This window comes from Drosophila ficusphila, unplaced genomic scaffold (assembly GCF_018152265.1).
Source record: "Drosophila ficusphila isolate 14025-0441.05 unplaced genomic scaffold, ASM1815226v1 contig_791, whole genome shotgun sequence".
Lineage (NCBI taxonomy): Eukaryota > Metazoa > Arthropoda > Insecta > Diptera > Drosophilidae > Drosophila > Drosophila ficusphila.
This window is the reverse complement of record NW_025064737.1, coordinates 2269735-2292962: the sequence shown is the minus strand read 5'-3', so window position 1 is coordinate 2292962 and position 23228 is coordinate 2269735. Positions and strand designations below refer to the sequence as shown.

At 39.8% G+C, this 23228-nt stretch overlaps 4 protein-coding genes across 6 annotated transcripts; 2 read left to right on the top strand and 2 right to left on the bottom strand.

The window, feature by feature from the left end:
- Positions 1-235: 235 nt before the first annotated feature.
- Positions 236-6541, top strand: LOC108090230 (facilitated trehalose transporter Tret1). 3 transcript variants are annotated; one of them, XM_017188827.2, is made up of 4 exons: positions 236-403; positions 3819-3991; positions 4425-4838; positions 5443-6541. In XM_017188827.2, exons 2-4 carry the CDS (start codon positions 3847-3849, stop codon positions 6357-6359), a joined length of 1476 nt encoding a protein of 491 aa, XP_017044316.2. In that variant the 5' UTR covers positions 236-403; positions 3819-3846; the 3' UTR covers positions 6360-6541. The 3 variants fall into 3 exon arrangements, with proteins under 3 accessions (XP_017044316.2, XP_017044315.2, XP_017044314.2); XM_017188826.2 differs by lacking the exon at positions 236-403 and adding an exon at positions 655-732; XM_017188825.2 differs by lacking the exon at positions 236-403 and adding an exon at positions 3122-3223.
- Positions 6542-7238: 697 nt separating this feature from the next.
- LOC108094798 (aminopeptidase Ey-like) lies at positions 7239-10698 on the bottom strand. Its single transcript, XM_043208925.1, has 7 exons — positions 10669-10698; positions 9896-10367; positions 9687-9842; positions 8771-9631; positions 8162-8711; positions 7588-8111; positions 7239-7531 (listed from the first exon to the last, which is right to left on the bottom strand). Exons 2-7 carry the CDS (start codon positions 10357-10359, stop codon positions 7303-7305), a joined length of 2784 nt encoding a protein of 927 aa, XP_043064860.1. The 5' UTR covers positions 10360-10367; positions 10669-10698; the 3' UTR covers positions 7239-7302.
- Positions 10699-13541: 2843 nt separating this feature from the next.
- On the top strand, positions 13542-17002 carry LOC108094787 (aminopeptidase Ey-like). Its single transcript, XM_043209185.1, has 7 exons — positions 13542-13571; positions 13869-14340; positions 14394-14549; positions 14605-15462; positions 15522-16071; positions 16122-16645; positions 16702-17002. The coding sequence occupies exons 2-7, from the start codon at positions 13877-13879 to the stop codon at positions 16928-16930; spliced, it is 2781 nt and encodes a 926-aa protein (XP_043065120.1). The 5' UTR covers positions 13542-13571; positions 13869-13876; the 3' UTR covers positions 16931-17002.
- Positions 17003-17692: 690 nt separating this feature from the next.
- Positions 17693-18803, bottom strand: LOC108094778 (facilitated trehalose transporter Tret1-like; the record flags this gene model as incomplete). The annotated part of the gene is made up of 1 exon (XM_017195555.2): positions 17693-18803. A coding segment is annotated over one exon (930 nt), but the record flags the coding sequence as incomplete, so codon positions are not given.
- Positions 18804-23228: the final 4425 nt, after the last annotated feature.

Sequence of the window (23228 nt, the reverse complement as noted above, 5' to 3'; positions counted from 1 at the left end):
AAATTCCGAGCTCGACTCTCTCAGCCGAGCTTGGTTCAACGGTCGCGTTTAATTCGATATGATAGTTCCCGTGTCTGCGATAAGTCTGGCTCTCCGCAACGGCGCCTGTGTGAGTGAGCTTCCTCCACAGTAAACAAAATGTATTATCTAGCCTCACTTGCGACTAAGTACGAGTATAAATGCTTCTGTCATAATTTTTGCATGCCCAACACAGCACACAAAAGCGCCAAAACACCCGCGATCCGACATCATTTCAATCCAGACAGCCCAGCCAACCACTCAGCTCCGATCTCTCTGCAGTCCAGATACTGAATAAGTTCTCGAATTAAGTATACGCCGCGTACTCCAGCCACAAAGTGTTACATTGGTTGCCCACTAATTGATCATTTCGCCGTCAAAATGGGTGAGTCGAACGACCTATTTAATAGTAATAAGTGTATCACCGGAGTGCCTTTCGTCATTGATTTGTTACCCGCCGCCGAGTGCCGATAATTGATCATGAAGTGTCGCCTTGAATTATTATAAATATCAAACATAATATGATAATGTGAGTTCTGATTAGGCCCAAAACGCATTATCGCAGCGAGCATGAACGAAGTTGCGATGGTAAAGTTTCCCCCAATCAGCTTGATAACTCTTTCGTTAGTTTCCATTTGGTTTCGTGGCGATCGGTCCTCAGTTTCTCTAACTGCATTCTATTGCGTGTCCTAAAGGATCCAGTAATTCATTCTCGTAAATATTCATATGGTGTCTTTAAAATAGTTTATGCAAGGTTTTTTCTGACGTTTAATTAATAAACTAAAATATGAATTACATGGCGAATGGTTAATAAAATAAGCTTTGGGCAGAACAGAATTAATCGATTTTTTTTTATCATTTTATTAATTTTTTATTGAGTATTAAAATGCATATATTCAATAAAATTCAATTTTGTGCTTACGTGCAAGATCGAATGAACTTTAAATATAATTTTAAAATAGATTTAGAAATTTGAAAGTGCTGAACTTAGGTTGAATATTTTAGATTATTTGAGATTGATAATTTCATTTCGCCCAAATTTATATATATAACAATATAAATAATGAACTTCAACAATAATTTTTAAAAAGTGCTGTAGTTTTTTAATAAATGGTTTTGTTTATTTGCTTAGAGGAAATTTTTACCAAAGTAAAGAAAAAAGGCAACGGCCTTCAAAGATTAAAGCCAACTTCACAATGTATTTGGTAATCAAAGGCTGTCAATGTATGTCACCAATTTTTGTGTTTGTCGCCGGCAGTTGGAATCCGTATCTCTATTTACTCGTTCGATGAAAACAACACTTAATATTTGAGTCGCTGAAATATTGCCTTATCAAAATGTCTCGAATTAAATTTGTAACGTGTCTGTCTCGCCACTAAATAACTGATCTGTGTCAATGTGTTAAGAATATTATAGCACTTGAGAATTTTTAATTACTTTATTTTTAGGGAAGGCAGTTTGTTTTTATTATTTCACAGCTTGATCACATTTTCACCCTGATCACAATTTCAAAAAACGCCCCTATTTGTCAAAAACATTTAAAAGTCAATATTATTAAAAGAACCATACTTCCAAAAAATATTTGCTTATTAAATAATTTTTATGAAAAATTAAACATAAAATACCAAGTGACAACGGAAAATTTTGACATTATGAACAGAAACCGATGTCAACTGTTTCGGTGAATGGAATAGTTAACATTCATAGGATGAAGGCTATAAAATTGTGTGTCCGAAAAATTGAATGCTTATCTGAAGTCGGGGAAATACGAGAAACGCCGTTTCACGGAACTTAAGATTAGAAAAATCTGTTTGAATTATTGCCACAACCCCAACGAAGAATTTCGTACAAGCACCACCATAAATTAAAGTCGTGCGAATGTATTATAATTTTTGTTTAATCAATTTTGCTTGTACGTTGACACCTTGCAGGAAGTAACAAATATGTTTACTTTATGTATGACAATTCAATGTCAAAATATGAATAAAACCTTTGCGTAATGATTACGAGTATTGCAACGAGGGGGGTTTTCCTTTCCAAAGTAATTTTGCAATAGGAGGATCAATCTTAAGTGCTTTATTTAGTTGGCCCAGGTGTTGCTTGACCATTAACTTGTTGAGATACTGCCTAAGCAGATATGACAATCGGCGATATTCTGAGAGCTTTTCACTCCCCCCTTCACGTGTCTCGCCTTATTCACAGAAATTGTGTCACCACCTTCGATTTGAAGCCAAATAACTCCAAGGACACTGACTTTGAAGTGCAACGGAAATTACTCAATAATTACCAATCATAATCAAAACAATAATTACGCAATCGTTAGTATTAGAGGATTGGATTTTACAAGGAAGACAAGAAACAATTGCCCTTTGGAGGCAAGTGGCGATACAGATTAAAATGCACCCAAAAATCTTAGTTCTTCTTGAAATGAGTCACTACTAATAAGTTTAACTATTTGATTCTTAGGGTAGATTTTTTCCATTTAATACTTATCCAAGATGTTAAACAAATTATGACAAATTTAAAAAGGGTTCTTGGAATTTGTTAAAACAAAATCGTTGGAAATTGTTGTTTCCTGACAAAAGATTCCTAGTAAATTGACAACCGGTAATTTTTTTTGAGTATACCAGGACTGAAGTGGGTCGGACGCCCTTTTGCCGGCGGGTCGGCAAAACAAACAAATTGAGATTGGGGCAGAGTTTTCGCTGCACCACCTTATCACATTGCATTACACATGAGGGAATACGTATATGGGCCAGTTCAAGTGCAAAATGCACACAAATAGCGCAGCTCCGACCAAAACAACCAGCTAAATCGCCGCAACAAAATGGGTTTGAGATTTCGATCCGATGACAGAGAGAGTGTGGACTGGGAGAAGGCAGCTCCGATGATAATGTAGTATAGTACTATACTAATGATACTACACTTTCCTGTGTAGCCTATAGATGGGTTGGGCACGGATCGGGAGGCGCTACCCTGATAAGATAATGCACGTGTATGAGCACTTGTCAAGTCGAGTGTGGGTAAGCATTATTGGACGTGTATTGATTTCGAATGCCTGCCATATAAGGCGGAAAATCTTTAAATTCGCGCGATTCGGCGATACGAACAGCATTACAGTTCTCCAGGGAGACCTCGTCGGTTAAAACCATAATTACGGATCCTGCTCGAGTGGGACTTTCTTCGTTTTGAAGGACTTTTTTCTGTAAGGATGTGCAAAGTGAAAGGAAAAATAAATACCAGAATCAATGTGTCTAAATTCCTCCAGATAACTTTCTGACTTTCTGCCGATGTCATTACAAAAATCAGTGAAAAGTGTCAACCGTTATTACACAAGCAGTTACGGAACAAATAAATTAATAAACAATTCAAATGCGACAAAATTAATTTTGTATGAGCTTAGTCCGTAGTGCTATTAAAATAATTTGGTAATTTATCGCATTAAATAATGAACAGACTGCAGTTCCGCCTTCGTTTAATTATTTATTATTTACGTTAACTCCGAATGATGTGTATAGATTTTTATGGCTAATGATTTGATAGCATGATAATTTAAAAATTGGCAGATAATGTGACGAACTTTTGGTGAATGTAGTGGAACGGAATGTGGGGAGTTTTTTTGGCTTCCCTTCACATATTGTGGCATGAGTCACGGCTAGAAATCCGAAAAATGTGACCCGTATTAAGTTCCAACCGTTTGACCTTACACCCGATTGAATTACAAATGGAGCTACCATCATTAATCCAAGTCAACTGAATCGCTAATGAGGACTTTCGCTTTTGCTCTTACGCTCTTGCAGCTGCTTTTGTACACTTTACATCGGCCAGATGCCCTCAATAAGCCAAGAAGAGGAGAGCCGAGTGCAGTACTCCTACACGGAAGTCAGTACGTTTCAGATACGCGAAGGAAACACGCGAAATATGTCGCCCGAACCGGTCAAGTCCGGTCGCATTTTCCTGGCCGCCGTCGCGGGTAAGTTATAATATTTTGCACCAAAAAATATTTTTGAAATTTATTGGAAGTATATATGTAATTTATTTCACTTTTTAATACTGTTTATTAGTCCATATGTTAATTAATAACTGAAAGAATATACTCGTGTTACTTACAGCCATTAAGATCAGTCATTAAAAAAGTCATTTAAAAATTAAAGACTTTTTATTAGTCAATTTTAATTCAATTATATTAAGTTATTTTTATTGCTATTAAGACTATTTATTTCAATTCACTCAAGGTTTTTCAAATTTATCTTTAACTTTCGATGAAACATAAAAAATAAAATCAAATGAGTATTAATAAAAGTAAATCTAATAATTCATATGTTTAATTAGGAACTTATTTTATATGTTCTCAAATGTGGAAATGAGTTGTCCCTCTATTTAATTTTTGATTGTTTCCCTGTTAGCCAACTTATCCGCCTTTGTGGTGGGGACAACCCTCGGTTGGACCTCTCCAATTGGACCCAAACTGAAGAGCGAAGACACCTCGGACTCGCCGCTGAGCAGGCCCATCACCTCCGAGGAAGATGCCTGGATCTCGTCCTTAATTGCCATTGGAGCCCTGGTGGCCCCCTTCGTCGCCGGTCCAATGGCAGATCGCATTGGTCGCAAGTGGGTGCTCCTGTCCAGCAGCCTGTTCTTCGTCCTGGCTTTTGGTCTTAACATGGTGGCCTCCGAGGTGTGGATCCTCTACATGTCCCGACTGATCCAGGGCTTCGGTGTCGGATTCGTGATGACTGTGCAGCCGATGTACGTGGGTGAAATCTCCACTGACAATGTGCGCGGTGCCACTGGATCGCTGATGCAGCTCTTTATTGTGGGTAAGTCGACTACTTAAATTAATGTTAATTTTTACATCAATTGGATACTATAGCAGTGACTTAGGTATACCAAGTAGTTTAAATAGTTTAAAGTATACTGATAAGGGATTAAATTGACAAGTAACTTATAAAATGTTTGTACCATTTTTTAAAAGTTATGTAGGTATATTAACATTTTTTGTGACAATAGTACATTTTAAAGCATCATTGCCATATAAACCTTATCATATTGCATATTTCTAATTACAGTTTATTAAAAATTATGCAAGTTATTTTGAAGTTTTTAAAATTCAAAAATTCAGAAAATATTTTTAAAAATTAGGCAAAACAATTTGGATTGTTTTCTCTATGAATTGTTATAGTAATATAAATTAATATTTTGAATTTCTTGCTTTTTTTTTTACCATTTTCTAGCTTATTGGAAAGTTTGCTTTGGTTATTTTTTTTTTCATTAATAAATCACACCAATACGATACATATTTTATAGACTATTTTCATAATATTGTAGTTAATCGAATTATTCTTTTAAAGGCAATGGAAAGTTTGTTTTCTTATTTTTTCAACAATATCTAATAATAACTAACCAAATATGTTTTTCACTCAGGTGGCATTCTGTATGTGTACGCCATTGGACCCTACGTTTCCTACCAGGCCCTGCAGTGGTGCTGCATTGTGGTGCCGGTGGTGTTTGACGTGGTGTTCTACTTGATGCCGGAAAGCCCGTACTTCTTCGCCGGGAAGGGTCGCAAGACGGAGGCGCTGAAGTCGCTGCAGTTCCTCCGGGGCCAGAGTGCCGAGGGCGTGCACGACGAGATGGCCGAGATCCAGGCGAACGTGGAGGAGGCGATGGCCAACCAGGGCACCATGATGGACCTGTTCAAGAACGCCGGCAATCGGAGGGCGCTGTTCATCTGCGCCGGCCTGATCTCCTTCCAGCAGCTGTCGGGCATCAACGTGGTGCTCTTCAACAGCCAGTCGATATTCGCGAGTGCCAACACCGGACTGGACCCGGCCATCGCCACCATCATCATCGGGTGTGTCCAGGTGGGATCCTCGGCACTCACGCCTCTGGTGGCCGACCGCCTGGGCAGGAAGGTGATGCTGCTGACCTCCTCCAGCGTGATGTCCCTCGGACTGGCGGCGCTGGGCTACTTCTTTTTCATGCAGCTGGTGAAGGGGGACATCTCCAGTGTGGTCTGGATGCCAGTTCCCGCCCTGATCATCTACAACATCGTCTACTGCACCGGATTCGGACCGCTCCCGTGGGCGGTGCTCGGCGAGATGTTCCCGGCGAACATCAAGTCGGTGGCCTCCTCGGTGGTGGCCAGCACCTGCTGGACCCTCGGCTTCCTGGTGACCTTCTTCTACCCCAGCCTGGACGCCCTCGGCTCCTACTACGCCTTCTGGCTGTTCGCCATCTGCATGGTGGTGGCCTTCTTCTTCGTCCTCCTCGTCGTCATGGAGACGAAGGGCCTCAGCCTGCAGGAGATCCAGGATCGCCTCAACGGCAAGCGCAACTAGAAGGTCGTTCCTGGGCTTTCTGCTGCATTTGAATCCGTAACGATCTTTCACGTACGTCTAAGGTCTGTGTGCAAGTATTTTATTGGTTAGTTCGTAAGCCCAAACTCAGTTGTTACACGCTTTCCTGTTAATTTGTAAAAAAAATTTATAGAAGTAATAATTATGATACCATTTTAGTTTAACTTGATTTTTTCATGGTGTGCGGATGTGCGGAGAAATTAACTATTTTTTTATATGGTTTATACCCTTGCAGAGAATATTATAATTTCAGTCCGAAATTTGCAACGCAGTGAAGGAGCTACCTAAAACCCCATAAAGTTTATATATTCTTCATCAGCATCACGATCTGAACCGAATTAAGTCAGTCCGTCTGTCCGTCTGTCTGTTTCTATGTGAACTAGTCTCTCAGTTTTAAAGCTTTCTTGCTGAAACTTTACCAAAAGCTTTGTCCGGATCGACCGACTATATCAGATAGCTCCCATACGAGAGATTGAACAAATAAATTATCACGCCGTTGTTTTTGATCCTATCAAATTGATTTTTTCCAGATGGTGTTTTTTAACTACTATCGAATTTCGAATTATTATCAAAATCGGATGATTATATCATATCGCTGCCATAAGAAAGATCGAAAAGTCAATACAGATTTAACAGAAATTAACGGAAAACAAGAAAGGAAGCGGGTATTCAAGTTGTTATTTCCGGTGATATATTTTTTACAGCTCCCCGGACCCGCACACCCCCTCGTCCACGTTACTATGGACCCAACAATAGAACTTTTCGTCACTCCTAGATGGCGCCAGGTGGCAACCCCACCGCTAGGATAAGTCGCTACTGGCTTATCACCAGTACGATCGAAAAAAACCAAAGATAAATGAATCCTCTTCAAAACTGCAGAGGCTCTATGCTCCCGGGTGGAGATAAAGAATGTAATTTTTATTTTTTATAGGAACTTTTCAATGGCACGGGTAAACAGAGTTTGTTTTTGCGACATCCATTGCACGTTGGTCAGGATCGTCTCTAATGCTTGACTGATTGCCTGATCCATATTCTTGAGGTAGTCTTTGGAATTGGCCACAAAGTCTTTGAACTTATTGTAGTCTTTGCGGGTATAAATCTGTGAGGAAAGCGTCAGCAAAATCTCGGACATAGTTTCGGGTTGGGGATGGTAGCTGAAAACATTTGCCGATTTGTAATTTTGTTTTCGGAGAACAAAGGTTTTACTTACAATTTCGAGATGAGTTCTATGTTTTCCATGAAATATTCCTTGGCCAACAAAAAGCCAACCTCAGACGAGGCGATTGACTTAAAGGTTGAAACAGAGTCCGGCTTGCGAATGTCCCCCTTTCCTTCGAAGATCCTTTCTATATATCTCTGCACAAGCCACACCTCCTGCGTACAACTCAAAGATCTCAAAATAGTCTGCTTTTCGGCCGCCACATTCGACCGCAGGTATCGCGTCCAAAGGAAGTCCCAGTCCTCGTCGCTCCCGCGCCGAATGGCGGTGCAGTAAACAGTGTCACGAGCAGCCAGAGGCACTGGGTTGTTCTCGTCGGGATTAGCCGCCGATCGCCAGTTGCTGAAGTAGAGCAACGACTGGGCCGCACAGTCGGATACCTGGAATGGGCATGCCCAGGACGCAAGTATCAACTTTAAATGGAGCTCATCCTGGTTTCGGATCGATGTTGTATCTGTGTAGTTGATGCCATCCAAATGCTCATAGATCGGGGTGATCAACTTGCTTATAAAGCGCTGAAAATATATGCTTGCAGTCGGCGAACAAAATGTCTTAGAAAAGTTACCTTAAATGTGCCATAATTCGATGTCGGTTGAATGAGGGAAGAAACAATGTTTAACTGATCTAGAACCGATCTCCAGGGAAGGAGTTCCCGCTCTCTCTTCAGATAACCTATCACCTTAAGCGCGGTGTCGTAGCCCTGCTCTCCTGTCCAGGCGAAATACAGGACATCGCTTAGGAGCTGCGCCCTGTTAACCACATGAATGCTTTCAAAATCATCGCTGTTCAAAGTTGCGATCAGTAGTTCCCAGTTCCTTGCATCGTAGTTTACTTTATAAGGTGATGACAGTCGGGTGTTGAAGATTACCCACTGATCGGGTCCAGGGAGATCCTCAAGAGTCTTGGGAAGGCTTTTTCCGGTTTGGCTGCACTCCATCCACGCCTTGGGAGCGGTGTTGTTGAAGTCCTTTTCCTCCTGGGTGGTGAAGCTCAGAGGGATCCACCAACATTCACTGCGGTCGGTTTTGGATAAATTGGTGTTCAGAAGGTAGCGTTGCTGGCTAAAACTTGCAGTCCTTGCCGAATAGTCACGAGTTACATGAACGATAGGATAGCTTAAATAAGAACAGTTTAGTAAGATTGCCATCCTTTTGCCCGCCAATTTTGAACTTACCCAGTTTGCACTATCCAAGAGTCCATGATGTCCTTGATTTCATAATCCTTTGGCAGAATGAAATTTTTGTGTGCAGCTTGAGTGAGTGAATCCCAAAGATCGTCCCGATCGGCGTTCTTATAAGAGTACTTTTCAAGATACGATTTTAGACCGGATCGAAAGGATTCTTCCCCGAGGAACAAGTGCATCATGCGAAGCACCAACGATCCTTTCTCGTAAGAGATCTCATCGAAGCTTTCAAAAATCTGCGAAGCCAATTCAACGGGTCTCGAAACCGGATGACTGCTCTCCAGACAGTCTATTTTGAAGAAAGTAAGTAAATAAGAATGGAAGTCCAGCTCCACTGAATGCCACTCCGGATGGATGTTCTCGATACACAAACTGGACACGTAAGTAGCGAACCCTTCGTTGAGCCAAATATCGTTCCACCACTTCATGGTCACCAGATTGCCGAACCACTGGTGGGCCAACTCGTGGGCCATGGTATTTGCAATCAATTTTTTGCCCATCAGTGTGGTATATTCAGGGGAGTACAGTAGTGAGCTCTCCCTGTAGGTCACCAAGCCCCAATTCTCCATGGCTCCACGTGCATCAAAATCTGGAATAGCCATTTGATCCATTTTAGGGAGAGGAAACCCAATGCCAAACAACTGCTCGTAGTACTTTAGTACTTTGGGGCCGAACTCGGAAGCAAAGTCACACTGATCGATGGCATTGGGCCTTGCCCAAGTCCGGAAAAGGGGTTTATTGTTCAACGAAGAGAGCTTGTGGATGAAATTATTTACCGAATACACCACTAAGTATGTGGACATCGGCAAAGACTCCTGGAACTCTGTCCAGATATAATCGGGAAGGGTGTCACTGCAAAGGGGTCAACAGTAATTGCAGTATTACTATTTTAAATAGCGTGGCTTACTGTGAGGAAGTTCGGTCAACGGGCATGTTGCTGAGAGCCGTGAACTTCCTGTGATGACCCAGTGTGATCACAAAGGGAGCCTTGTAACCAGGCTCATCAAAGCAGGGAAATGCCAGTCGAGCCGAAGTCGGTTCAAATTGGGTAATGGAGATCCATCTGAAAAAGCACATAGTATACTAATAAATAAACCATTTAGAGGTATCTCCCACCTCGTCTTATTGTGCGCAGGATCCACATAGGAGCTTCGGTAGTATCCCTTAAGTTGATCTTGTAACTCGGCTGAAAACGATACACTCAGCTCATAAATATTGCCAGCCAAGAGTTGCTGACATGTTTTGAGGATATAAAACTCGTGATTGATATCCACTTCTGTTGATGCTACGCAGTTATCCTTTTTTTCTCCTCCGCTAATTTGGCGAAGAGTAGTCTGTGACTCGTCGATGGCAAGGGTACTCGAGTGAAGCGTAATGTTGTTGGTATTCTCCAGAGCTTCTATTAGGATTTTAACTGTGCCGCTAAAGCGAAACTCTTTCCGATTCTCCAGATGAGTCAAGATGCGTAGATAATACTTTTGTGGTCGAAGAGCTGTTGGCAGGCGGTAGTAGTCATAGTTGGAATCGGCTGCTGCTAAAAACAGTCCAAGTGCCAGCAACAATAACAGAAGCCAATTCATGCCCGAATCTGACGAAACAAGATTAAATTAAATGGTACGGTTGTATTACAAAGTGCTTAATCTAATTAAAGCCGCAAAGGTCACAAGATGGTTTCTCATTTGCCCTTTTTTCCCTAAATGTAAACGTCACGTTTTTTATTGAAAACACTATTTTAACACTTATCAACAGGATTCTTCGAGACTACACTATCAATGATATTTATTTAGAGTCATTAACAACAGAAACCAGCCACTAGTAATAACTATTACTTTCAATGATATTTATTCAGAGTCATTAAAAACAAAAACCGGCCACTAGTATTTACTTACACCTTTGATCGCAACGGAGAATAAAGAACGAATGCGGTAAATTCAACGAACGAACCAAATATAAAGTTCAGAAGCACATTTCGTTTAGATGGGGAAAAACGAGAGAGCGATTAACTTTGACTCTTTATAATAACCAGGGCTAACAGAGTTATGTTTTTAAATGAAAAAATATTTATTTCCATATTTTCGCCTTTTTTCCTATAAATCCATATTTTACACAATCACTTGAATAAATCCATATTTTGAGCATTAAAGTGTCTGAAAACCTATAGAAAGATATGTTTGGCTCAAATATTATGAAATTTCTGTCGTTTGCCTTATACTAGATAATAAATAATGTAAACAAAACATCGTTGCGTCGTTAATCAATCAAAATATGTATCATCGAATGTAACAATATATTATATTATATTTTAAGATTCAGTTTTTATTCCATATTTCATGCTTTCAGTTCTTATGTCTCTTAAATTCTAGTGTTGTAAAGTTATTGATTAATTCTATATCTCATTGATAGTTCTACAGAAGGTGACGATCTTATCCTGAATTTATCACCTGCTGAACTGAATGCATATGCAAATGCTCCTGTTACATCTTGCGATGTTGTTATTTTTACTAATCTGACACAACATGTCATATTGTTCTGCAATGATCTTTGAGACAAACGGCGCACTTTTGTTTGTAGCGATTTCTAAATGTTCATTGTCATAAAAAGTTAATATGATCGATATAATCGTCTACGTTTATCCATTTTTATACCTATATTTATCCCTTTTTTCGTCTATACTACCTATATTTATCCATATTTATCCATTTTATTCCATATTTGTCAACTTTTTCGTCCATATTTCGTCCATATTTCTCTCATTTTTGTCCATAAATCCATACATATTTTTACATTTTTAAGAACATAACTTTGTTAGCCCTGATAATAACACTCAATTTGCGAATTCATAAAATATAATTATGAGCTTTTTTGCTGATAACTTAGAAGTTTCTAATGAAATAATCAGCGTAAAATAAAATTTGTACTCTTGCGGAGCAGAGGGTATTATAATTTCAGTCAGAAGTTTGCAACGCAGTGAAGGAGGCACCTCAGACCCGATAAAGTATATATATTCTTGATTAGCATCACGATCTGAATCGAAATAGGTCTGTCCGTCTGTTCTCTTGAATTACGAATAAGCTCAAAAAAAGCAAATCTAATTATTGATTAAAAATCTGAAAATGTATGAAAATTTGGCATAAGTGGAGAAATACTATTGCTGACGTTGTAAGGATTGCGCTAACAGTAGGGACCATCTTGTTTCTACTCAAATTCTTGTGTATATTGCAGGTGTATAGTCTAAATGTTTTTAAGTTTTCCAGCATAATTTTCAAAATGCAGTAACCTACATAAGTTAATGTCTTACTCACATTTCAAAATAAATTTACAAGCCACCAAAAAGTATGCAATAATATTACTTGTTAAAAGTTTAATTATTCTTTTCAGCCGAACGGATGCATCCGGATGCATCGTCAGTGCACTGACGACATTACCCCACTCTCCCCTACATAAATGTTATCACTCCATCCCACAGTGCACTGTGCATCCGTTCGGCTGAAAAGAATAATTAAACTTTTAATAAGAAATGTTATTGCATACTTTTTGGTGGCTTGTAAATTTATTTTGAAATGTGAGTTAGACATCAACTTAAGTAGGTTACTGCATTTTGAAAATTATGCTGGAAAACTTTAAAACATTTAGACTATACACCTGCAATATACACAAGAATTCCTACTGTTGATGGTTCCTACTGATAGCGCAATCCTTACAACGTCAGCAATAAGGTGTATTTTATAGTATTTCTCCACTTATGCCAAATTTTCATACATTTTCAGATTTTTAATCAATAATTAGATTTGCTTTTTTTTTAAAGCTTATTCGTAATTCAAGAGTCTTAAGAAAAAAATGATGGTTTTATGATAAAAAGAAAAAACGACGTTATAATTTGGTGTTTATTTATTTTATATATACTTTGCAATCTTTCCTATGGCAGCTTTACATAGTAAAGTCGTCAGGTTTTAATAAAATTAAATTTGTAATTTATGTTAAAGAACAATAAATCATGCTTGTATTTTAGAAAACAAAGCCATTTCAAACCTTGCTTATGGTTTTTATACCCTTGTAGAGGTTATTATAGATTAAAATACCACACAAGTTGTTAGTTGTTATTGAACAAATTTAAAAAGTGATGATTTTATGTCCCTTAAGTTCATACTAAATGTTTACCGGATTCTGCTTTTAACAAGACCAATTATTTAACATTGACTATAACAATAATGCACATAATATAATACAAATTAAAACATTTTTCTAACAATTATTTATGTACATTTACCGACTGCTGATTTCAAGTATAAACATTATCGCCTGTCGAAGACAGCTATATGATATAGTAGTCACATTTTATGATATTTATTTCGACATTAGATAACCTTTTCAAATGACTCTATACTCCAAAAAATATGATTGTCTAATGTAAAACAACGATGTTATCATTTTTATATCCTTGCAGAGCAAAGGAAACACTTCAGACCCCATAAAGTATATATATTCTTTATGGTGTCTGAGGTGCCTCCTTCACTGCGTTGCAAACTTCTGACTGAAATTATAATACCCTCTGCTTCGCAAGAGTACAAATTTTATTTTACGCTGATTATTTCATTAGAAACTTCTAAATTATCAGCAAAAAAGCTCATAATTATATTTTATGAATTCGCAAATTGAGTGTTATTATAAAGAGTCTAAGTAAATCTCTCTCTCGTTTTTCCCCATCTAAACGAAATGTGCTTCTGAACTTTATATTTGGTTCGTTCGATGAATTTACCGCATTCGTTTTTTATTCTCCGTTGCGATCAGAGGTGTAAGTAAATACTAGTTAATAATAGTTAATAAATATCATTAAAAGTAATAGTTATTACTAGTGGCTGGTTTCTGTTTTTAATGACTCTAATTAAATATCATTGATAGTGTTGTTTCGAAGAATCCTGTTGATAAGTGCTAAGAAAGTGTTTTCAATAAAAAAAAGGTGACGTTTACAATAAAAAACATTTAAGGAAAAAAGGGCAAATGAGAAACCATCTTGTGACCTTTGCGGCTTTAATTAGATTAAACACTTTGTAAAACAACCGTACTACTTAATTTAAACTTGTTTCGTCAGATTCGGGCATGAATTGGCTTCTGTTATTGTTTCTGGCACTTGGACTGTTTTTAGCAGCAGCCGATTCCAACTATGACTACTACCGGCTGCCAACAGCTCTTCGACCACAAAAGTATTATCTACGCATCTTGACTCATCTGGAGAATCGGAAAGAGTTTCGCTTTAGCGGCACAGTTAAAATCCTAATAGAAGCTCTGGAGAATACCAACAACATTACGCTTCACTCGAGTACCCTTGCCATCGACGAGTCACAGACTACTCTTCGCCAAATTAGCGGAGGAGAAAAAAAGGATAACTGCGTAGCATCAACAGAAGTGAATACCAATCACGAGTTTTATATCTTCAAAACATGTCAGCAACTCTTGGCTGGCAATATTTATGAGCTGAGTGTATCGTTTTCAGCCGAGTTACAAGATCAACTTAAGGGATACTACCGAAGCTCCTATGTGGATCCTGCGCACAATGAGACGAGGTGGGAGATACCTCTAAATGGTTTAATTATTAGTATACTATGTGCTTTTTCAGATGGATCTCCATTACCCAATTTGAACCGACTTCGGCTCGACTGGCATTTCCCTGCTTTGATGAGCCTGGTTACAAGGCTCCCTTTGTGATCACACTGGGTCATCACAGGAAGTTCACGGCTCTCAGCAACATGCCCGTTGACCGAACTTCCTCACAGTAAGCCACGCTATTTAAAATAGTAATACTGCAATTACTGTTGACCCCTTTGCAGTGACACCCTTCCCGATTATATCTGGACAGAGTTCCAGGAGTCTTTGCCGATGTCCACATACTTAGTGGTGTATTCGGTAAATGATTTCATCCACAAGCTCTCTTCGTTGAACAATAAACCCCTTTTCCGGACTTGGGCAAGGCCCAATGCCATCGATCAGTGTGACTTTGCTTCCGAGTTCGGCCCCAAAGTACTAAAGTACTACGAGCAGTTGTTTGGCATTGGGTTTCCTCTCCCTAAAATGGATCAAATGGCTATTCCAGATTTTGATGCACGTGCCATGGAGAATTGGGGCTTGGTGACCTACACGGAGAGCTCACTACTGTACTCCCCTGAATATACCACACTGATGGGCAAAAAATCGATTGCAAATACCATGGCCCACGAGTTGGCCCACCAGTGGTTCGGCAATCTGGTCACCATGAAGTGGTGGAACGATCTTTGGCTCAACGAAGGGTTCGCTACTTATGTGTCCAGTTTGTGTATTGAGAGCATCCATCCGGAGTGGCGTTCAGTGGAGCTGGACTCCCATTCTAATTTACTTACTTTCTTCAAAATAGACTCTTTGGAGAGCAGTCATCCGGTTTCGAGACCCGTTGAATTGGCTTCGCAGATTTTTGAAAGCTTCGATGAGATCTCTTACGAGAAAGGATCGTTGGTGCTTCGCATGATGCACTTGTTCCTCGGGGAAGAATCCTTTCGATCCGGTCTCAAATCGTATCTTGAAAAGTACTCTTATAAGAACGCCGATCGGGACGATCTTTGGGATTCACTCACTCAAGCTGCCCACAAAAATTTCATTCTGCCAAAGGATTATGAAATCAAGGCCATCATGGACTCTTGGATACTGCAAACTGGGTAAGTTCAAAATTGGTGGGCAAAAGAATGGCAATCTTACTAAACTCTTCTTTTTTAAGCTATCCTATCCTTCATGTAACTCGTGACTATTCGGCGAGGACTGCAAGTTTTAGCCAGGATCGCTACCTCCTTAACACCAATTTATCCAAAACCGATCGCAGTGAATGTTGGTGGATCCCACTGAGCTTCACCACCCAGGAGGAAAAGGACTTCAACAACACCGCTCCCAAAGCGTGGATGGAGTGCAGCAAAACCGCTAAAAGCCTTCCCAAGACTCTTGAGGATCTCCCAGGACCCGACCAGTGGGTAATCTTCAACACCCGACTGTCATCACCTTATAAAGTAAACTACGATGCAAGGAACTGGGAACTACTGATCGCAACTTTGAACAGCGATGATTTTGAAAGCATTCATGTGGTTAACAGGGCGCAGCTCCTAAGCGATGTCCTGTATTTCGCCTGGACAGGAGAGCAGGGCTACGACACCGCGCTTAAGGTGATAGGTTATCTGAAGAGAGAGCGGGAACTCCTTCCCTGGAGATCGGTTCTAGATCAGTTAAACATTGTTTCTTCCCTCATTCAACCAACATCGAATTTTGGCACATTTAAGGTAACTTTTCTAAGACATTTTGTTCGCCGACTGCAAGCATATATTTTCAGCGCTTTATAAGCAAGTTGATCACCCCGATCTATGAGCATTTGGATGGCATCAACTACACAGATACAACATCGATCCGAAACCAGGATGAGCTCCATTTAAAGTTGATAGTGGCGGCCTGGGCATGCCCAATCCAGGTATCCGACTGTGTGGCCCAGTCGTTGCTCTACTTCAGCAACTGGCGATCGGAGGCTAATCCCGACGAGAACAACCCAGTGCCTCTGGCTGCTCGTGACACTGTTTACTGCACCGCCATTCGGCGCGGGAGCGACGAGGACTGGGACTTCCTTTGGACGCGATACCTGCGGTCGAATGTGGCGGCCGAAAAGCAGACTATTTTGAGATCTTTGAGTTGTACGCAGGAGGTGTGGCTTGTGCAGAGATATATAGAAAGGATCTTCGAAGGTAAGGGGGACATTCGCAAGCCGGACTCTGTTTCAACCTTTAAGTCAATCGCCTCGTCTGAGGTTGGCTTTTTGTTGGCCAAGGAATATTTCATGGAAAACATAGAACTCATCTCGAAATTGTAAGTAAAACCTTTGTTCTCCGAAAACAAAATTACAAATCGGCAAATGTTTTCAGCTACCATCCCCAACCCGAAACTATGTCCGAGATTTTGCTGACGCTTTCCTCACAGATTTATACCCGCAAAGACTACAATAAGTTCAAAGACTTTGTGGCCAATTCCAAAGACTACCTCAAGAATATGGATCAGGCAATCAGTCAAGCATTAGAGACGATCCTGACCAACGTGCAATGGATGTCGCAAAAACAAATTCAGTTTACCCGTGCCATTGAAAAGTTCCTGTAAAAAATAAAAATTACATTCTTTATCTCCACCCGGGAGCATAGAGCCTCTACAGTTTTGAAGAGGATTCATTTATCTGTGGTTTTTTTCGATCGTACTGGTGATAAGCCAGTAGCGACTTATCCTAGCGGTGGGGTTGCCACCTGGCGCCATCTAGGAGTGACGAAAAGTTCTATGGTTGGGTCCATAGTAACGTGGACGAGGGGTGTGCGGGTCCGGGGAGCTGTAAAAAATATATCACCGGAAATAACAACTTGAATACCCGCTTCCTTTCTTGTTTTCCGTTAATTTCTGTTAACTCTATATTGATTTTTCGATCTTTCTTATGGCAGCGATATGATATAACCATCCGATTTTGATAATAATTCGAAATTCGATAGTAGTTAAAAAACACCATCTGGAAAAAATCAATTTGATAGGATCAAAAACAACGGCGTGATAATTTATTTTTTCAATCTCTCGTATGGGAGCTATCTGATATAGTCAGTCGATCCGGACAAAGCTTTTGGTAAAGTTTCAGTAAGAAAGCTTTAAAACTGAGAAACTAGTTCACATAGAAACAGACAGACGGACAGACGGACTGACTTAATTCGGTTCAGATCGTGATGCTGATGAAGAATATATAAACTTTATGGGGTTTTAGGTAGCTCCTTCACTGCGTTGCAAATTTCGGACTGAAATTATAATATTCTCTGCAAGGGTATAAACCATATAAAAAAATAGTTAATTTCTCCGCACATCCGCACGCCATGAAAAAATCAAGTTAAACTAAAATGGTATCATAATTATTATTTCTATAAATTTTTTTTTACAAATTAACAGGAAAGCGTGTAACAACTGAGTTTGGGCTTACGAACTAACCAATAAAATACTTGCACACAGACCTTAGACGTACGTGAAAGATCGTTACGGATTCAAATGCAGCAGAAAGCCCAGGAACGACCTTCTAGTTGCGCTTGCCGTTGAGGCGATCCTGGATCTCCTGCAGGCTGAGGCCCTTCGTCTCCATGACGACGAGGAGGACGAAGAAGAAGGCCACCACCATGCAGATGGCGAACAGCCAGAAGGCGTAGTAGGAGCCGAGGGCGTCCAGGCTGGGGTAGAAGAAGGTCACCAGGAAGCCGAGGGTCCAGCAAGTGCTGGCCACCACCGAGGAGGCCACCGACTTGATGTTCGCCGGGAACATCTCGCCGAGCACCGCCCACGGGAGCGGTCCGAATCCGGTGCAGTAGACGATGTTGTAGATGATCAGGGCGGGAACTGGCATCCAGACCACACTGGAGATGTCCCCCTTCACCAGCTGCATGAAGAAGAAGTAGCCCAGCGCCGCCAGTCCGAGGGACATCACGCTGGAGGAGGTCAGCAGCATCACCTTCCTGCCCAGGCGGTCGGCAACCAGAGGCGTGAGTGCCGAGGATCCCACCTGGACACACCCGATGATGATGGTGGCGATGGCCGGGTCCAGTCCGGTGTTGGCACTCGCGAATATCGACTGGCTGTTGAAGAGCACCACGTTGATGCCCGACAGCTGCTGGAAGGAGATCAGGCCGGCGCAGATGAACAGCGCCCTCCGATTGCCGGCGTTCTTGAACAGGTCCATCATGGTGCCCTGGTTGGCCATCGCCTCCTCCACGTTCGCCTGGATCTCGGCCATCTCGTCGTGCACGCCCTCGGCACTCTGGCCCCGGAGGAACTGCAGCGACTTCAGCGCCTCCGTCTTGCGACCCTTCCCGGCGAAGAAGTACGGGCTTTCCGGCATCAAGTAGAACACCACGTCAAACACCACCGGCACCACAATGCAGCACCACTGCAGGGCCTGGTAGGAAACGTAGGGTCCAATGGCGTACACATACAGAATGCCACCTGAGTGAAAAACATATTTGGTTAGTTATAATAAGATATTGTTAAAAATATAAGAAAACAAACTTTCCATTGCCTTTAAAAGAATAATTAGATTAACTACAATATTATGAAAATAGTCTATAAAATATGTATCGTATTGGTATGATTTATTATTGAAAAAAAAATAACGAAAGAAAAATTTCTAATAAGCCAATAAGCTAGAAAATGGTTAAAAAGCAAGGAATTCAAAATATTAATTTATATTACTATAACAATTCATAGAGAAAACAATCCAAATTGTTTTGCCTAATTTTTGAAAATATTTTCTGAATTTTTGAATTTTAAAAACTTTAAAATAACTGCATAATTTTTAATAAACTTTAAGTAGCAAAATACAATATGCTAATTTTTAAACGGCCACAATGCTTTTTTTTTTGTCACATAAAATGTTAATATACAAAACTTATAAAAAATTGTATAAGCTTTTTAAAAGTTGCTTGGAAATTGAATCGCTTGTCAGTATACTTTAAACTATTTAAACTACATACTTCGTATACTTAAGGGGGTCTTCCTATGTGATGGGTTGAAAAAATCGATTTTTTTTTTCATAAATTGCTCCCTTAACATGTCTAGAATACGGTAGTAAAGCGATTTTAGAAAATTCGAAGTCGTTTTAAAGATACAGCAGGTAAAAGAAAGAGCGGTTCGGAGCGCTGAGTTGGCAGTTAGAAACTTTAAACGCGTTTTTCTCAAAACTGTGTTTTTCAAACTTTCCTCCATTGTATCTCAGAAACGGCTGGACCGAATTACTTGAAATTTACAGGGCACACTCAATATATGTAAACGCATGGAATGAACTATTATCAATCGAAAATTTTCAAAACTTCGCTTTTTTTATAGCAAAAAAACAAAAAAAAAAAACGCCTAATTTGCAACTTTTTTTTCAAATGTCTATCAAAAAACCAATTTTTTTAATATTCATTTGATTATAGGTCATTCCGTGCTTTTAAGCCTACAAATTAAAACGCCGTTTATTTTTTTTTTTTTCTGATAAGCCGATCAGCCGGAATCGTGGAGGAAGTGGGAGCTCTTTTTTTCGAGGCGGGGGTGTTCAGAGCGCTGTAACTCTAGTTTGACTGAATATTTTTAGCTGAAATTTTTTATTTATACTGTCCAAATATGTGTTAATAAATGATAAAAAACTTGAAGCTCTAAATATTTACTGGTCGTAGAAAAAAAATCCTAAAATATCCCTAAAAAACAGGCCGTCACATAGGAAGACCCCCTAAATGTTATTAACGCACTTCTTTTGTCTGCAGGAAACCCAGCCAGGTGATCGCCAGCGAGCAACTGTTGACCCCCACAAGCTCGGCCATAGTGGAGCTGGCCAATTCCGAGACACACGAGCTGGAGTCGCTCAACTCCAACAGCCTGATCAAAACTATTTCGGGCACCGAAAGCGCCCACGCACTGTCCTCGCTGCCGAGAGACTTCGAGCACTCGTTCCAGTCGCTGCGCGAGAGCAAATATCAAACGTATCCGTCTACATCCAATTGAGTTAGTTACTATTGCCGGCCAGCGAGCGTTGTTGTTGCCAAGGGGAATCAGGCAACTGCATTTTTATACAGGGTATGGCGGCTCAGATGCCTGCCCGAGATACATTTATATAAACATATACAAACCATGTGTCGGCATATTTAGTTTTAAAATGTGCGGACCGAGGCATATGTAGGGGAGGGTGGTCCCATACCGACCGGTCGTACCATACCGACCCCCCATGTTTCTCAGAGATGGCGATGCTAGCCGAATTGTCGGTAACTTCAGTGAAAAGCTGTTATAACACAGACATTTTGGAGATAGATAGCCCCATGGTATAATAAGTACAAGGTAGTCTCGTCGGCTTTTTTTTCCCCCTATCGACACTACAATTAGTGCGAGAGAGAGAGTGTTTTCCTATGGGTTCGGGTCGACAGGGGAAAAAAACCCGAACGATTTTGCAGCCGACGAGACTACCTTGTATAATTCTACCATGGATAGCCCCTTTGACTTATTTTGTTTCACTGCAATTTTTCCGTTTGTTTTGTTTCAACGCCTGTGACATTTATTTTTGAGCTTTACTGAACTTGAGCTTAAATTTTTTTTTCTCCGCATAAAAATCGGAGAGTAAATTTTTCTGATCGTTGATAGTCCTAGCTTTCACTCACATAATTAGAATTACATCGCTCTTTGCGTCTTTAGTTAATGCCGAGCAGTTAATCAGAAAAGGTCGTGGTGGTCCGAAACCGACCGCTAGGTGATGGTCCGAAACCGACCCCCATTTATTGGCAGCTTAAGGGGGTCTTCCTATGTGACGGCCTGTTTTTTAGGGTTATTTTAGGATTTTTTTCTACGACCAGTAAATATTTAGAGCTTCAAGTTTTTTATCATTTATTAACACATATTTGGACAGTATAAATAAAAAATTTCAGCAAAAAATATTCGGTCAAACTAGAGTTACAGCGCTCTGAACACCCCCGCCTCGAAAAAAAGAGCTCCCACTTCCTCCACGATTCCGGCTGATCGGCTTATCAGAAAAAAAAAAATAAACGGCGTTTTAATTTGTAGGCTTAAAAGCACGGAATGACCTATAATCAAATGAATATTAAAAAAATTGGTTTTTTGATAGACATTTGAAAAAAAAGTTGCAAATTAGGCGTTTTTTTTTTTTTTTTTTTGCTATAAAAAAAGCGAAGTTTTGAAAATTTTCGATTGATAATAGTTCATTCCATGCGTTTACATATATTGAGTGTGCCCTGTAAATTTCAAGTAATTCGGTCCAGCCGTTTCTGAGATACAATGGAGGAAAGTTTGAAAAACACAGTTTTGAGAAAAACGCGTTTAAAGTTTCTAACTGCCAACTCAGCGCTTCGAACCGCTCTTTCTTTTACCTGCTGTATCTTTAAAACGACTTCGAATTTTCTAAAATCGCTTTACTACCGTATTCTAGACATGTTAAGGGAGCAATTTATGAAAAAAAAAAAAATCGATTTTTTCAACCCATCACATAGGAAGACCCCCTTAATATGTCATAGCGTATTTTTGAGGGAAAATATGAAAAAGTAAACAAGATTCAGTAAAGAAAAGTAACAGAAACAGCAAAAAGATCAGAAGAAAGCGAAGAGACAGTCATCAACGAGCAGCTTTCGAAAAACAACGCGAAAACAACGCGAAAACTTACTATGAGAAAGAGGACAACTCAGACTTCGTCAATTGACTACAGTGCCCTTTATTTCATACATTAATTTTTATTTTCTGGAAAGAACCTTCAATATATTTCTTAATAAACGTCAAAATCATTAAATTCTATTTTATGTTATTAAATTTTTCTGTTAAGAAATAGGGGGTCGGTTTCGGACCACTACTTTCGAGTACGACCAAAAAGTGGAGTTTTATATATGCCTGAATATCTGACGCTTCAAAGCACCTACGCACTTACTAATCATTTAGATGTATAGTAAACTGATCCCTCTATATAGTACATTTTTGAACTGAACTGAAAAATTGATTTTTCTCACCTTTATCGCCTTTGCCTTTTAGGGGGTCGGTATGGGACCACCCTCCCCTACGTTGTGTGAGTTCTACATTGATATACTCTAGATATATGTGTAACTGTACTTGGTAGACTTAAGCAAAGCGAAGCGAAATCTTGTAAACTCTCCTTAGTGTGCTATTTCCAAAAGACTTCAGACGGTTGCAATATGCTTTTATTATTTCGTATTGCACGTTTGATGCTCCAGCCAAGTGAATACAATTTGTAAATTGAAGCAATTAGCGGAGGTACTGGGTACGTCTTTGTCGGTAGGACTGTACGATGACGGTATTATTAGTTTTTAGCCAAACGTTTCAACGCTGTTTATGTACTTAACTGTAATCAAAACTATTTATACTCCGGATTTTTATTAGATCTTAAGTTGGACCGCTTTGTGGGCGCCAGCAAGATGTAGTTACTTTATATGATAGTTACATACCTATGTAGGGGAGAGTGGGGCATTGTCGTCACTTTTTTTCAATTGCGAAATTTGTTGATAAAATAACTTATTTTTATCATGTAATATACATGGTTGGATTCGGAAAAGATCTGGCTATAAAATGCAGTAAGTATTTCGGACATCCTCTCATTTGTTTATTAATACGAAACTGTTATCTGAAAGAAGGCAAAATTGGAAAATTGAAAAATCGTGGGGCAAAGTCGTCACCCCCCTGGGGCAAAGTCGTCACATAGAATAATGAATGCAAATATAGGTACCCATGTGCACAAAACTATTTCAACTTGTCAAACACACATTTATTGATATTCATACATATAAAAAAGTAGAACACAATACCTATTTTTTGCAAAAATTTGACACATTCAGATCTAAGTGAAGTTTAGAAAGCAAAAATCTGAATTTCTTAAAGATTTTTCTTTGGGCGACCTCTT